This window comes from Cervus elaphus, chromosome 23 (assembly GCF_910594005.1).
Source record: "Cervus elaphus chromosome 23, mCerEla1.1, whole genome shotgun sequence".
Taxonomy (NCBI): domain Eukaryota; kingdom Metazoa; phylum Chordata; class Mammalia; order Artiodactyla; family Cervidae; genus Cervus; species Cervus elaphus.
The window spans coordinates 6,555,181-6,572,443 of NC_057837.1; the positions used below are offsets into that span (position 1 = coordinate 6,555,181).

The following is a 17,263-nucleotide window of genomic DNA, read 5'->3' on the forward strand; positions in this document are numbered from 1 at the left end:
CACAGGCTTCTCCAGGGAATCTTCCTGACTCAGGAATCGAACCAGGGTTTCCTGCATTGTAGGCAGATTCTTTACCAACTGAGCTACCAGAGAAACCCAGAGCTATGGTTTGTTTCCTATGGTCTTATTTCTACATTGATCAGATCTTCTTAAGTTTTTTCTTTTGTGATCTTTCAATATTTCTGATTCATTGATGATTTATAAAACTAAAAATTTATTTTGTTACTTTTTATAAGAAATACTTTTTAAAATTAATTTATTTATTTTAATTAGAGGCTAAATACTTTACAATATTGTAATGGTTTTTGCCATACATTGACATGAATCAGCCATGGGTGTTCATGCATCCCCCATCCTGGACCCCCTCCCACCTCCCCCCCATCCTGTCCCTCTGGGTCTTCCCAGTGCACCAACCCTGAGCACCCTGTCTCATGCATCAAACCTGGACTGGTGATCTGTTTCACAATTGATAATATACATGTTTCAATGCTATTCTCTCAAATCATGCCACCCTCGCCTTCTCCCACAGAGTCCAAAAGTCTGTTCTTTACATTTGAGTCTCTTTTCCTGTCTCACATATAGGGTCATCATTACCCTATTACTCACATAAAGGGTCATCTTTCTAAATTCCATATATATATATGTTAATATACTGTATCGGTGTTTTTCTTTCTGACTTCCTTCACTCTGTATAATATGCTTCAGTTTCATCCACCTCATTAGAACTGATTCAACTGCATTCTTTTTAATAGCTGAGTATATTCCATTGTGTATGTATACCACAACTTTCTTATCCATTCATCTGCTGATGGGCATCTAGGTTGCTTCCATGTCCTGGCTATTATAAACAGTGCTGCAATGAACATTGGGGTGCACGTGTCTCTTTCAATTCTAGTTCCCTCAGTGTGTATGCCCAGCAGTTGGATTGCTGGGTCATATGGCAGTTCTATTTCCAATTTTTTAAGGAATCTCCACATTTGTTCTCCATAGTGGCTGTACTAGTTTGCATTCCTACCAACAGTGTAAGAGGGTTCCCTTTTCTCCACACCCTCTCCCGCATTTATTGTTTATAGACATTTTTATAGTTTATTTTTTATATAATATAATGTAATCTAACTTTATTATTAATTAAATAATATACATATTTACAGTCTATTGTTTATAGACTTTTTTAGAAAAACTTTTTGCCCTCACCACAATCAATATTGTGGGGTCTTAGTTTCCCTACCAGGGAGTGAACCTGGGCCCTCAGGAATAAGAGAGTGCAGTCCTAACTGCTGGAGACCAGAGATTTCCCTGTGGTGGAGTCCAAACTGCTGGAGCACCAGAGAATTCCCTGGTTTTGTTTCTTAAATATACACTTTTTTGTCATTTCACAGGGCTTTTAGATGTGTGGTAGAACACATACAAGCACTGAATCTACCATCTTTTTTCAACCTCTAATTTCTTAAGAAGAAAAATCAGATTTTGCCATCCTTACTTTGTGTTTCTCGTACTTCAATGAATTGCCTATAATAAAATTACCCTTCCCAACAAAACGGAAAACACAAATATATTTTATTATTTTTCTGAGCTCAACCCTTGTAAGAGAAACAGCTGTTTCTCAAAAGGAAGTAATACAATAAAATGAAATGTTAGGTGAAAAGAAAAGTGTCATTGTCCACACAAGTAAAAACTGTGTTTGACAATGACTTTTCCTCTCTCTACAAATCCATAGTTCTATTTACTACTGAATGGGAAGGCAGTTAAACCAAAAATGAAGAAACATACTTCCAAATTTGGTAGTACTTTTTGCAATAGACCATGGATATGTTCACTTAGCCCTGCAGTGTGGTTTGTTGAAAAGAGCATTCATTGGTACAAACATCAATCTGTCCACTCAGATGTTCTGACTTTCTGTTGAATTGTCTATAAAAGTAGGATAGATAAATCTATAACACTTGGAAAATGATAAAGTACCCTACAAGGTTAATGGTGGAAAAAGAAAGAATGTCATATTGCAGAAGAAACAAGGTCATTTTGTGGCTGTATTGTTATTACGGCTTCTCCACCCGCCTATAAGGCTTCCCTGGTGACTCAGCAATAAGGAATCTGACTGCCAGTGCAGGAAATGTGGGTTCTCTCCCTGGGTCAGGAAGATCCCCTGGAAAAGGAAATGGCACCCACTTCAGTTTCTTCACTAGGAAATCCCATGGACAGTGGACCTGGTGGGCCACAGTCATTGGGATTACAAAGAGTCGGTCGCAAGTTAGCAATTAAACAGCAACAATGACCCTCCCATACCCTACTCCAGAAAATGATTGTGTCCTTGTGGCCGGGGGTTCACTCTCACATCCAGTTTGTGTCAGGAAGAAAAATATAATAAGTAGACCACGTGATGAGCTAAATATGCAGATGGATAAAGATACGTCCCATTGCAGTACTTCAGCTTTTGCAACAGCTAGTCCAGATTCATATTTTGATATAGTGACAATGCTGTGGGAGGCCTTCCTGAGACTAGAGGACAATGACCTTTGGAAGGCATTCACTGCTCCTAAAGAAACCTCATCGTGTTCAAAGGAATGGGGTGGGGTGAAAAAACACCCACACAGAGGCAGGAACCTTCATGGGTGCAGAGGAAGAGGAACTCTGTAACCAGAAAGCAGAACTTCTTCTCTGGACCAACCAGATCTAATTCTTTTTTTATTTTTATTTCATATCGAAGTATAGTTGACTAACAAAGTTGTGCTAGTTTGGGAGGTACAGAAAAGTGATTCGGTTACACATATACATGTATCTAATGTTTTTCAGATTCTTTCCCCATTTAGGTTTGTACAGAGTATTGAGCAGAGTTCCCCGTGCCATACAGAAGGTCCCTGTTCTGTTCAGTTCAGTTCAGTTCAGTTGCTGAGTCATGTCTGACTCTTTGCGACCCCATGAATTGCAGCATGCCAGGCCTCCCTGTCCATCACCAACTCCCGGAGTTTACTCAAACTCATGTCCATCGAGTTGGTGATGCCATCCAACCATCTCATCCTCTGTCGTCCCCTTCTCCTCCTGCCCCCAATCCCTCCCAGCATCAGGGTCTTTTCCAATGAGTCAACTCTTCGCATGAGGTGGCCAAAGTATTGGAGTTTCAGCTTCAGCATCAGTCCTTCCAATGAATATTCAGGATTGATTGATCTCCTTTAGGATGGGCTGGTTGGATCTCCTTGCAGTCCAAGGGACTCTCTAGAGTCTTCGCCAACACCACAGTTCAAGAGCATCAATTTTTTGGCACTCAGCTTTCTTCACAGTCCAACTCTCACATCCATACATGACCACTGGAAAAACTATAGCCTTGACTAGACTGGACCTTTGTTGGCAATTAGGGATCTATTTTAAATCTAGCAGTGTATACCTGTCAATCCCAAACTCCCTAACAATCCCTCCCCCTCACCCTACCTTCACCCCCAGCAACCATAAGTTTGTCCTCTATGTCTGTGAGTCCATTTCTGTTTTGTAAATATGTTTATTTGTATCCCTTTTTAAAGATTGAACATGCAAACAATATCATATATTATTTGTCTTTGTCTAACTTACTTCATTCATTATGATAATCTCCAGGTCCATCCTTGTGGTGGCAAATGGCATTATTCTTGCATTCTAAGGTTTCAACCTCATTTTTCCCTCTCAGGAACAGGTAGATGACTGAGCCGGTGATTCAGATTTAAGTTAGCATTTATAACATCCACAAAGAAACGGCTCTATGTGGTTAAAAATTGCCCTGCCTCCTCAGCAGAGAAGTTTCAAGTGCCTAATTTATAGAAATTTCTATTGAGTGTGAAGATTATTCCCTAGCAGAAAGTCTTCTCTTACCCCACAAAATTGGTTAGAATCCCCATGTCTTGCCTTCAGAACATTTTTCTCAATAAAGAGCTAGCTGCCCATTTCTTCACAGGTAGAAATTCTGGATCTCTGAGCCAGGAGCCAGAAGTTTGGGCAGGATAGAGCATGTTCACACCTTTCCTCAGGGCACCTGATGAGAGGCACACACCTTCATGAGACCTCAATGACAGAAGTTGCAGACTTTTTCTTAAGTCAGTGCCGAGTTCCGTACAATGCACGCACCCTCCTCCATGGCATGGCAATTTGTTGGCCTTCATATTCCATATTATAGGTCGCTTTTTAAAATTTTTATTTTATAGTGGAATATAGTTGATTCAGTTTGTGTTAATTTCAGATGTACAGCAAAGTGATTAAGTTATATATACACATGTATCTGTTTTGTTTTTCCAAATTCCTTTCCCATTTAGGTTATCAGAGAATATAGAGCAGACTTCCCTGTGCTGTATAGTAAGTTCTTGTTGGCGATCTCTTTTAAACGTAGCAGCCTGTACATGTCTGAAGTGACTGCTGGTAGAACAGATGGAGCTGGAGGTAGACTAGGGTTGAAATTACTCATCTAATTGAGCCTAGTTTTCCTCACAGCTCAATTGGGCATTTGAACTCCATGATTTCCATTGTTCTTTCTGCCCTGGTATCTTGAGCATCTTGTGGCTCCATGTCTGAAATCAATTTTATTTTAATTTTGTAGGCATAATATTTTGGTTCTTTTCTTTCTAAAATCAACTGCTTTCTTAAACCAAAGTTTAACTTCTCCTCTAAACTAACTGCTAACTCTATTTTGCGTCAGACTTCTCATAAAACCTAGAACTATAATTCCATTCATAGTCCAGACATATTACTGACAGATACACTCTCTCTTTTCTTTTTTTTTTTTGTAGGATAAGTTTAGATGACTTCATTTCAGATAAATTAAAAATTAGAAATAGAAGGACACAAGCAATTTTTGGGAAGATAGAGTAACTGACAGATCAGTTGAAAAAAAAACAGTATGAGAAAAATGTATGAAATCAAAACAGAAGTAGTTTGAAAAAGATTTTCCTAGAATTACATAATCAAATTTTCTCTCAAATATATGTCCACTTCCATGTTAAATGTAAAAGGGTATGATTATCATAATCTATAGATTTAAATAATAAAATCTATCTAAGGGCATTTCACTATTTGAGAGAAAATATATTTGATATGAGAATTTCAACTTACAAATGTAATCAGTAGAGTTGCCCAACCATCCTTCAAATTCACATACACTAGTCCCCAGGACTTTTTTTTTTTCTCCATTTATTTTTATTAGTTGGAAGCTAATTACTTTACAATATTGTAGTGGTTTTTGTTATACATTGACATGAATCAGCCATGGATTTACATGTATTCCCCATCCCCCTCCCACCTCCCTCTCTACCCGATCCCTCTGGGTCTTCCCAGTGCACCAGGTCCGAGCACTTGCCTCATGCATCCAGCCTGGGCTGGTGATCTGTTTTCCCATAGATAATATACATGTTTTGATGCAGTTCTCTCGAAACATCCCACCCTTGCCTTTTCCCACAGAGTCCAAAAGTCTGTTCTGTACATCTGTGTCTGTTTTTTTGTTTTGCATATAGGGTTATCATTACCATCTTTCTAAATTCCATATATATGCGTTAGTATACTGTATTGGTCTTTATCTTTCTGGCTTACTTCAGTCTGTATAAAGGGCTCCAGTTTCATCCATCTCATTAGAACTGATTCAAATGAATTCTTTTTAATGGCTGAGTAATATTCCATTGTGTATGTGTACCACAGCTTCCTTATCCATTCATCTGCAGATGGGCATCTAGGTTGCTTCCATGTCCTGGCTATTATAAACAGTGCTGCAATGAGCATTGGGGTGCACGTGTCTCTGTCAGATCTGGTTTCCTCAGTGTGTATGCCCAGCAGTGGGATTGCTGGGTCATATAGAAAATCACAGTTATCCCCCGATATGATGCCATTGTCCCTAAAAACCAAAAAGTGAAATAACAGAAAAAAGCTGTGTCATGGATGCAGCCAGCAGCCATCAAAAGACGCAGATTCTATCTTTTTCCATCTGATTGGGCCATCTCAGAAGATGAGAAGGCCAGATTAGTAGCATAAGAAGCCCTTCCTCAAAGCCTTTCCCCATCATCCTCCTTGTGTCTTTAGGGCATAAGCTCCATTTCATAAAAGGAAGGAAGAATTCAAAGAAAATGAGAGGGAGCAGGAAGCTCACTGCTCCAGTCTTCAGGGGCTCCTTACTCCCCCAGGGTAACGTCTGAGCTTCTCGTGAGCACATGTAAGGCTCCCACGCTCTGTGCCCAGCAGATACGGCAGCCTCACCCACACTACGGTGAATGGTAGGGAACTCAGGCAACAGAGCCAGGCCATCAGAACCTTGGCTTTGACTCCAAGTGAAGTGTGAGCCATTATAAGCTTGGAGCAAAGAATGGAAGGATCCATCATGTTTTATTCTTGCTCATGCTTCTCAAAGATACCCTACATTTCCAGCAAAGAGACCGATTTACCCTGAGTGTCCTCTCCAAGCGTACCTACCCATTGTAATCTCATCCCACCATCAGTGACCATCTCCAAAGCCTCTCCTGCATAAAGCCATCTTGACTCCTCTGGCAAAACATGATTCCTCCTCTGGATAAAACCTTACAAACACCCAAACTACTTGACTTTGCCCAAGGTTTGCATTTTCTACCTTGTTCTAGCTTAAGAGTTAGATAACAAAGTCAAATATGTCTTGCTCTGAGCCTCACCTGGATTGCAGGTCCCTCAGGCATGGATGGCATTTGATACAGCAAAACAGTGCTGTTGCTTCAACTTTGAGAGAAGCCAAATGCCTCCAGAAGCTCTCCAGCTCAGCGTCTATGCCCTCGGTCGCCTGCCAGCAGTTACGCCAATGGGTCCAACAATTCAAGTTCAGCCACATTTCTAAACACATTATGAGTGGGGCTGTTCATTGTCAAAAAAGTTAAGACCAGATTATCATCCATCCAGTTCTCTTCCAACTAAACTGCTTTAGACATAAATACCTCTTGCTACATTTTGGATGAAATTCACCAGGATTCATTGTCTCCAGCATTCTTTTAGGTACTTGTATTGTGCTGTCATTTTTGATACCTTTATTTGCCACAGGTGTTCCTTCTCCCACTAAAATGAAAGCTCCTTGGAGGTGAAGGACTCACAGAATTATTTGTGGACCTAGCCCATCCCTTTACCCGAGACCGTTGCTCAAAATATTTGCAGATGGAATATTTTCATGGCTCCTCCACATCTTTCAGTGTTTATTTGTAAATGAACTACAAAAAGGGAGAGACTAAAAGTAAACTTCTGCCTCTCTTATAACAGGACTTTGTGCCACTATATCAAAACTTTGAGAATTTTTATACGCGGAACCTTTACATGAGAATCAGAGACAACTGGAATCGGCCCATCTGCAGTGCCCCGGGAGCTGTGTTCGATGTGATGGAAAGGGTGACAGATGACTACAACTGGACATTTAGGTGAGGCAGCCACCTGGGAGGGCTTGAAAGAAAATGCTTTCAAGGAAATTCTAGCAAGGGTGACAGATTACAGATCTGAAAGAAAAACAGAGCAATGAAACAGCTGGTCTTCCATTATTCAGCCCTTTGCAAGCCCTCATGATGCCAGCGGGGGAAGTCACAGTAATTAAGTTGCCAAGGGCAGCTTATTTGTGTTGCAATTAAGAGAAATCTGTGGCAGAAGGTGCAGGATACACAGAGCCAGCCAGAAAAGAGTCCTTTTCAGCTTTATTGACAAACTGTACCCTTCTAGTTCCGGCTGAAGGAGCCCGTGATGACCACGGCTGTTTCTCTTTAGAAAGTCCTTGCTGCAGTTTAAACCAAGGTGTCATGAAAGCAAGCACCCAAGAAAAATCGGAGCTGGGTAATACTCTGTGGCCCGGCTATCTTTTCCCAGTGCTCTGCCCAGATTCATGATGGCGTTACTCTCCTCAAAGGGCAAATAATTTTGTGGTGACAAGGTTGAACAAAAGGAAAATAGAAAAGATTTGATTTAGGCCAAGCCTAACCTCTCTTTCTGGTAGTATTTTACATGACCCTACTATGATATTGAATGAAAAAGTCCTGTGTGTTCCTCTGACCTTCTCTCTGCAGGTTTACTGGAAGAGTCATCAAAGATGTCATCAATATGGGCTCCTATAACTTCCTTGGCCTGGCAGCCAAGTACGATGAATCCATGAGGACAGTAAAGGAGGTTTTAGAGACATATGGCCTAGGCGTGGGCAGCACGAGACAGGAAATGGGTATGTACGCTCACTGTTTTGAAATTTTTTTCCAGTTAGGCCTGATTCCTGTGGCTACTTCTCAAATCTAGATCATATCTAGATTGTGTGCCACAAAAGCTATTATAAAAAACAGAAAGAAAAAGATATATTATGGTCTCTTTGAAAATATCAAACATTATGCTCATACTAGGCAGTTTATTAAGATTTTAATTCTCCATAATAAATACAAATGATTCTTTCCTGACCATGTGATCTAAAAAAGCAGCTATCATACCTCTTCCATCTGGTCCTTTTCTGGGTCGTTTTCTCCACTTTTCTTAAACAGCTTTGCTGTTTTTCAATCACTCAGTCGTGTCCAACTCTTTGCAACCCCATGGATTGCAGCATACCAGGCTTCCCTGTCCTTCACTATCTCCCAGAGTTTGCTCAAACTCATGTCCATTGAGTCAATGATGCCAGCTTTATTAAATAGGCTTGTTGAGGTTTTATTATGCCTTGAGATATAATAGGAAATGGCAACCCACTCCAGTACTCTTGCCTGGAAAGTGCCATGGACAGAGGAGCCTGGTGGGCTACAGTCCATGGGTTTGCAAAGAGTCGTACACAACTAAGCAACTTCACTTCTCATTGAGGTATAATTACTGTTCAAAGAGAAACATTATACTTATTTAAATGTATAATTTAATGAGTTTGGACATATGCATATTCCTGTGAAACTCTCACCACAATCAAGGTATAAAATATATCCATTACCTAGGAAAGTGTCATATCACCCTCCTTTTTGTGGTAAGAACATGAGATTAACCCTTTTTCTCCCCCTAAATAAAATTTTATTTTTACTTATTGAAGTATAGTTGGCTTATAACATTATGTTAGTTTCAGGTGTACACCTAGAAATTTTATATTTTGAGGTCTACTCTTTTAACAAGTGTATCAAGAGCACAGTACAGGATTGTTCTAGGCACCGTGTGGAAGGGAAGATTTCTAGAACTTATTCATTCTGCATCACAAAAGTGTCATACCCATTAAACAGCAACTTCTTATTTGGATTTAGCTCTTTCTCCTATTTTTCTTAGTGATAACCATCACTTTTGCACTTGAATGTTGCCTGTTTCTGCTCCTCCTGTGAAGGGAGGAATGAGTCTTGATGACTGTTGTGTTGAATGAATGAATGGATGAATGAACAGATGGATGAATGATGAATGAATGGGAAAGGTGGCGCCAACAACCTTTTTATTTCTCTTGTAGCTGAAACAATTTTCTCTTAGAAGAGTAAAATCTGAAGGAAACTTCTGCTCGCCACACTTCTGGGAGAATGAGGGAGCAGCTTGTTCCTGGCCCATTGTCTTCTCCTATATGATCTCACTTATGCCTCCCCAAACCTGTGCTGTGGAGGCAGTAGAAGTGGTGTTATTCGTATCTTCCAGAGGAGGAAATTGAGGACAACAATGACACAGGGATGTGCCCACAGTGGCATCTGTGGTAACTCCTAGTCTTGCTCAGCTTTTCTACTAAACAGTTTTCATCTGGGATAATAAACCCAGGGCTCACCAGGTCAGTTTCAGGCCTAAGAAAAAATGGATTTGCCATTCATGAAACATGCCACTCCTAGAGAACCAATTGGCAGAAGGGCTTTAAAAACCAGCAATTAAAAAGACCAGTGCAATAAATCAATATCACAGTAATACAAGTCTATGCCCCAACCAGTAATGCTAAATAAGTTGAAGTTGAATGGTTCTATGATGACCTATAAGACCTTCTAGAACTAATACCAAAAAAAAAGATGTCCTTTTCATCATAGGGGACTGGAATGCAAAAGTTGGGAGTCAAGAGATACTGGAGTAACAGGAAAATTTGGCCTTGGAGTACGGAATGAAGCAGGGCACAGGCTAACAGAGTTTTGCCAAGAGAACGCACTGGTCATAGCAAACACCCTCTTCCAACAACACAAGAGAAGACTCTACACACGGACATCACCAAATCGCCAACATTGAAATTAGATTGGTTATATTCTCTGCAGCCAAAGATAGAGAAGCTCTGTACAGTCAGAAAACACAAGACCAGGAGCTGACTGTGGCTCAGATCATAAACTCCTTATTGCCAAATTCAGACTTAAATTGAAGAAAGTAGGGAAAAACCACTAGACCATTCAGGTATGACCTAAATCAAATCCCTTATGATTACACAGTGGAAGTGAGAAATAGATTCAAGGGATTAGATCTGATAGACAGAGTGCCTGAAGAACTGTGGACAGAGGTTCATAACATTGTACAGAAGGCAGGGATCAAGATCATCCCCAAGGAAAAGAAATGCAAAAAGGCAAAACAATTGTCTGAAGAGGCCTTACAAATAGCTGAGAAAAGAAAAGATGCAAAAAGGCAAAGGAGAAAAGGAAAGATATACCCGTTTGAATGCTGAGTTCCAAAGAATAGCAAGGAGAGATAAGAAAGGCTTCCTCAGTAATCAATGCAAAGAAATAGAGGAAAACAATAGAATGGGAAAGACTAAAGATATCTTCAAGAAAATTAAAGATACCAAGGAAACATTTCATGCAAAGATGTGCACAGTAAAGGACAGAAATGGTATGGACCTAACAGAAGCAGAAGATATTAAGAAAGGGTGGCAAGAATACACAGAAGAACTGTACAGAAAAGATCTTCATGACCCAGACAACCACGATGGTGTGATCACTCACCTTGAGCCAGACATCATAGAGTGCAAAGGCAAGTGGGCCTTAGGAAGTATCACAACAAACAAAGCTAGTGGAGGTGATGGAATTCCAGCTGAGCTATTTCAAATCCTAAAAGATGATGCTGTGAAAGTGCTACACTCAATATGCCAGCAAATTTAGAAAACTCAGCAGTGGCCACAGGACTGGATAAGGTCTGTTTTCACTCCAATCCCAAAGAAAGGCAATGCCAAAGAATGCTCAGACTACTGCACGATTGCACTCATCTCACAAGCTAGCAAAGTAATGCTCATAATTATCCATGCTAGGCTTCAATAGTACGTGATCCGTGAACTTCCAGATGTTCTAGCTGAATTTAGAAAAGGCAGAGGAGCCAGAGATCAAACTGCCAACATCTATTGCATCATCGAAAAGCAAGAGAGTTCCAGAAAAATATCTACTTCTGCTTTATCGACTATTCCAAAGTCTTTGTGTGGATCACAATAAACTGTGGAAAATTCTTCAAGAGATGGGAATACCAGACCACCTGACCTGCCTCCTGAGAAATCTGTATGCAGGTTAAGAAGCAACAGTTAAAACTGGACATGGAATAACAGATTGGTTCCAAATCAGGAAAGGAGTACGTCAAGCCTGTATATTGTCACCTTACTTATTTAACTTATATGTAGAGTACATCATGGGAAATGCTGGGCTGGAAGAAGCACAAGCTGGAATCAAGATTGCCAGGAGAAATATCAATAACCTCAGATATGCAGATGACACCATCCTTACGGCAGAAAGCCAAGAACTAAAGAGCCTCTTGATGAAAGTGAAAGAGGAGAGTGAAAAAGTTGGGTTAAAACTCCACATTCAGAAAACTAAGATCTTGGCATCCAGTCCCATCACTTCATGGCAAATAGATGGGGAAACAATAGAAACAGTGAGAGACTTTATTTTCTTTGACTCCAAAATCACTGCAGATGGTGACTGCAGCCGTGAAATTAAAAGATGCTTGCTCCTTGGAAGAAAAGCTGTGACCAAACTAGACATATTAAAAAATCTGCATATTAAAAAGCAGAGACATTACTTTGCCAACTAAGGTTCATCTAGTCAAAGCTTTGGTTTTTGCAGTGGTCATGTATGGATGTGAGAGTTGGACTATAAAGAAAGCTGAGCACCGAAGAACTGATGCTTTTGAACTGTGGTGTTGGAGAAGACTCTTGGACTATAAGGAGATCAAACCAGTCAATCCTAAAGGAAACCGGTCCTGAATATTCATTGGAAGGACTGATGCTGAAGCTGAAGCTCCAATATTTTGGCCACCTGATGAGAAGAACTGACTCATTGGAAAAGACCATGATGCTGGGAAAGATTGAAGGCAGAAGGAGAAGGGGACGACAGAGGATGAGATGGTTGGATGGCATCACCGACTCGATGGACATGAGTTTGAGTAAACTCTGGGAGTTGGTGATGGACAGGGAATCCTGGTGTGCTGCAGTCCATGGGGTCACAAAGAGCCGGACCCTACTTAGCGACTGATCTGAACTGTGCAATAAATTGCCATTCAAATTGAACACATTTTCATCCACATACTCAGTACTTAGCTAGAACTCCAAAGTCTATAAGTGGTTTTCCAGATTTCTTCGGAAACACATGGTATCTTTTTTTTTTTTTAATATTTATTTACTTGGCTGCACCAGGTCTTAGTTGCAGCATGCAGGATCTTTGTCATGGGATCTTTTGTTGTGACATACAGACGCTAGTTGTGGTGTGCGGGCTCAGTAGTTGAGGCTCATGGGCTTAGTTGTTCCGTGGTATGTGGGATGTTAGTTCCCCAACCAGGGATCAAACCCATATCCCTTGCATTGTAAGATGGATTTTTAACCACTGGACCACCAGGGAAGTCCCAACACTGTATCTTTATTTTGAGGCATGAGGGCTGGAGAAATAAGCAGGAAGAGGATGAAAAGTTCTCCTCCTTCAGAAGAGCTGAGTCTCCCACAAGCCTGGAAGGACACCCCTGTCAAAAGACACAAGGAGTCAGAGGCAGTCATAGCCACCAGCACCTTAAGGAGACAGCCTGACACAGGCTTCCAGTGAAGACAGATCCAGAATAAGGGTCCCTGATTCTGCAGATTCAGCAAACCCAGAGAAACCAGACAGAGGTGAGGAACCATGTTTGCACTGCCTACAGCCGACATGCTTTCCCCACCTGCTCATCCTTCCGAATTGCTGGGCTTTTAATGTTCACTTGCTTCCTCAAGCTCTCCAGCTCAAGCGCTCAGAAGAAAATTTTAACAACTTCCAAGTAAACAGAGAGAGAGCAAAACAAAAGCCACCCGCAGTAATTTTAGCAAATAGAACTAAAAACAAGAATGTAAGCAGTCAAAAAATATATGATTAAACAGGGTACATTCAAAATTGTTTTGCAAGATTAATAGTAACCTGAACAGAGCAGGTACAAATTGGTAATATAGTTTTGAATGCTATTTATTTTAAGAAATACAAGTAACTTTTGAAAAATGTATACCACATAGACTTAAGAAAATGTTAGCAGGGCCGATAGACTAACAACACTTTGGAAATATACAGACTTAATTTTTAGTAACTGAAATAGCTTCTTGAGGAACCCGAAATAAAAGTTTAGGGACATTTAGATTGAAGGCAAAAAGAGAAGAGGACGGCAGAGGATGAGACGGTTAGACAGCATCACCAGCTCAGTGAACATGAATTGGGGCAAAGATACTTCTTAAGTGATTAACTTAACTTTTCAAAATAGTCTCCAACATTCAAGGGGGGAAAGAACACAGAAATCATATTACAAAATAGAAAAATTCAACAAAAAAGAAATCAAGAGGAAATATTTAAAATGTAGTAAAAGGACAAAACATCACACATAATATGTTGACCAAAAATATACACTTAGAACATATTTGCTTACTGAAAGCAAAAGACTGAGCCAAAAACTAAACTCAGTTATGGGCTGTAATCAAAAACAAATACAACTCAATGAAAGCTATTCTAAAGGGTGAAAAAATGGGAAGATTGGTGCCAACCAGACACCTGGTTCAACCTCCCTGGTGCAACCAGCACTAAAAACCCTCCGTGCCCAAGAGAGAGGTTGGTACAGTGGAAGGAGCAGTAAAAAGTGCCCGAGTCTTGCTAATGGTTTGTCAATTTTGTTTATTTTTTCAATAAACCAGCTTTTAGCTTTGTTGATTTTTGCTATGGTCTTTGGGATCGGGATTTTTGAAAGCTTTTAGCTTTCAACCAGCTTTTAGCTTTGTTGATTTTTGCTATGGTCTTTGGGATCAGGATGGGGAATACATGTAAATCCATGGCTGATTCATGTCAATATATGACAAAAACCACTACAATATTGTAAAGTAATTAGCCTCCAACCAATAAAAATAAATGAAAAAAAAAGTGCCCAAGAGTAGGGTGTTTGCCAAATCTGCACCTACAAATGTTGAAACCAGGCCCAAAGCAGAGCTGGAAATGACACATTTCCAGACAGATATGTACAGAATTGCAAGCGATATTTTGAGATGTAAAATGCTATGCTGTTGCTTATTTTTCTGAACAACTAAAAGACAGTGGGACATGGAGTGAAGGGAGGTTTTGACCCTCTCCTGGGTGGATTTAACATTTCACAGGCTGAGGGGAGTGGATGACTGTGATTTTTTTAAATGTCCTAAACATGAGACAGAGTGAAATGGCAACTTTGAATCGTCATTCAAGCATTTAAAATCTCTGACCTGTTTTCAATTGGTATCTTCTATGCTAGTGGTGGTTTTTGTTAGAATGCTCCCTGATCTGGGCTGTCTCCTTGAAACTGTGTGCCTTATGCAACATCTTTGGTCGCTAGTCTAGCTTTTTCTTCAACAATATTTTTAATGTGTTGTGAAAGATTAGACATTTTTGAGTTTAGGTGTGTGACATTATGCTCTGAATTAGGGACTTCTGGAATGAACAGTCTATTAAAAGTTGAGACTGGTACTCTTTTTCAGGTGGTTTGCCTTCAAATTTTTAGCTGGAAAGTCTGATTAACTGTCTTTGCTGAAAAGTAGCTGGAATAACTACTGAAATTTATTTAGAAAAGGATTCTAACACTACACAGTTATTTAGATTTTTAGCACTAGGATTAAGAATTGTGTAAAACTTGTTCATAATGTCTGAGTAGCAGCATCAAACAATCAGTAATATCTTCAGGAATTCCCTGGAGGTCTAGTGGTTAGGATTCAATGTTTTCATTGGTGGGCCCAGGTTCGATACCTAGTCAGGGAAATAAGATCCTACAAGCTTCACAGCATGGCCTAAATAAAGAAAAATGAAATGGAAAAAAAACCATCAGTATTATTTTTATTATGCAAGATATTTCTATATTTGATTTTTAAATTTCTTTCCTAAAAAGAACTATTTAACTTTGCTGCATGTGGAAGAGTTTGTTTGAATATATTGATTGAACAGTGGAAGACACTGATGCAGTCACCCTAAGTATGTGCAGATTGCTTGTTCTTCCTTCTTAGGAATTAAGCTTCAAGAAAAGAATAAACTTAAACTTGAAAAATAAATAACTGACCAAAGGTGTGGTGCAAATGCAAACAGAAAGGAAAGCAGTTAGGGAAAGTTAAGATTAATGCATGAATTATTAAACATAAGAGATTCATCTTATACAAATTATATAGAGAGCCTCTTCCTAATGAAGATCAATGCAACTCCTAGAGATTGTGCATTAAGTAACACAACAGAAACATAGATGATTCTTAATTTTTCTATAGAAACTGAAAATTAGTAGGATAATGAATTATCCTAGGAGGTTTCAAAAATCATGTGGGTCAACTTAATGTGCCTGATTAAAAACAAAAGCAGGAAAAATAAAAAATGAAATAGTGATAGGAGACCCTAAAGTAACTTCCAGTCTTTGAAAAATGAAGAAGTCTAAAAAATAAACACAAAGAAGACATTGATGATATAGTTATTGAGTTTAGTTTAATAATTATGTATTGAATGCTGAACTTAAAATGACCAACACAACATTGTAAAGTAGTTTTCCTCAAATTAAAAAATAAATTTAACGAAAAGAACAAAAAATAAATTTTTAGGAAAACTGTTTTGAAAAAAAGGAAATAGGGAAAGTTATTAAAGGCTGCAGAATATGAAGTTATATACCATAAAATAAAACTCATGTTTCCTGAAAAGAAAAAAAAAATTACCAGTAGATGTCATCTTTTTAAATACTAACTTAATTTTCATAAAAATTTACTACATTTTATGCACAAAGCAAAAGCAAACCTTGTTAAATTTCAAAAAATGAAATCTAAATAGGTCACATTCTTAGACCACAGTGAAATAAAACTAAAGATTAATACCAAAATTAAAAATGAAATCTTTTTAAAAATCACTTGAAAGTTTTAAAGCCCTCTCCTAAGTAGCTCTTGGATCAACATGGAAATGAAGTCACAATGGCATCATATTTAGAAACTAACAATTGTGAGAACATCATAGGATCCAAACAGCTGTGTACTCAGAGGAAAATGTGTATTCTTACATTACTAAGTAGTAACACTGAAGCTAGTAAACTAACCAGTCAAGGGAACAAGGGATAAAAGGAAAGCAGAAGTATTGAATTGTTAAAGATTAAAACAGAAACATAAATTAGAGAAGAGTATTTCTCTTGGGCTGAGGCCCCTATATTTTACTGTCACTAGAGGTGAGTCTGATGACCACTCAGAGTCGCCCACCGCTAAGCTAGCATAACCCCGATCCCCAAATTTGACAAACAAATAAACATTTCATAAGAGGAAAATTATAAGGCACTATTATTTGAGGAAAAAATATATAAGAAATTGGCATTGCATATTGAACAGCACAGTCAAGTAACAGAATACCATGATCAAGTAGTTCTATCCAGGACTGTAAGGATAGTTAGCTCAGTAAGACATTTCATAACCTTGAAAGACCCAAGAAGAAAACACATGATTATTTTGATAGATGTCACTAAAGCAGTTATAAAATTTAGTATCCATTCCTTATAAAACTTCTAGTAGAATAAAAATAGGAGATTCTTGAATGGAATAAAAAAAATATCTACTTCAAACAATAAGACTACACTTTGTAATGAAACCTCTGGTTACCAGAAACTTTCACTTTGAAGTCAGAAAAGATGAAGATGTGTTTTTACCACATTTTAATAACCTTTGGAAGTACTAGGCAGCATAATTATTCATTAATTTTTTATTCTTTATTTCAATAATTATTCACTGAATAGCTACCATGTGACAAAATAAGAAATAGATGTGCAATTAAAGAAGAGGTGAACAGATGATCTGGTCGCTTCTTCCTCTAGTTTTTAAGCCTTGATTTTTGAGGACTAAAGTGACCCTCTGAAGGGACTGTTCTCAAGACTATTATAGAGATGAGGGGTGTTGGGGCAGGAGGGACGGGGTCCTAGTCTGCTT

At 39.0% G+C, this 17,263-nt stretch overlaps 1 protein-coding gene across 1 annotated transcript in view; it reads left to right on the forward strand.

Moving 5' to 3' along the window:
• Positions 1-17,263, forward strand: part of SPTLC3 (serine palmitoyltransferase long chain base subunit 3) — a 157,243-nt gene that overhangs the window by 49,369 nt on the left and 90,611 nt on the right. Inside the window, exons 3-4 of the mRNA XM_043883774.1 lie at positions 7,216-7,370; positions 8,004-8,152. Coding sequence (XP_043739709.1) covers positions 7,216-7,370; positions 8,004-8,152 — 304 coding nt within the window. The remainder of the gene's footprint in view (positions 1-7,215; positions 7,371-8,003; positions 8,153-17,263) is intronic.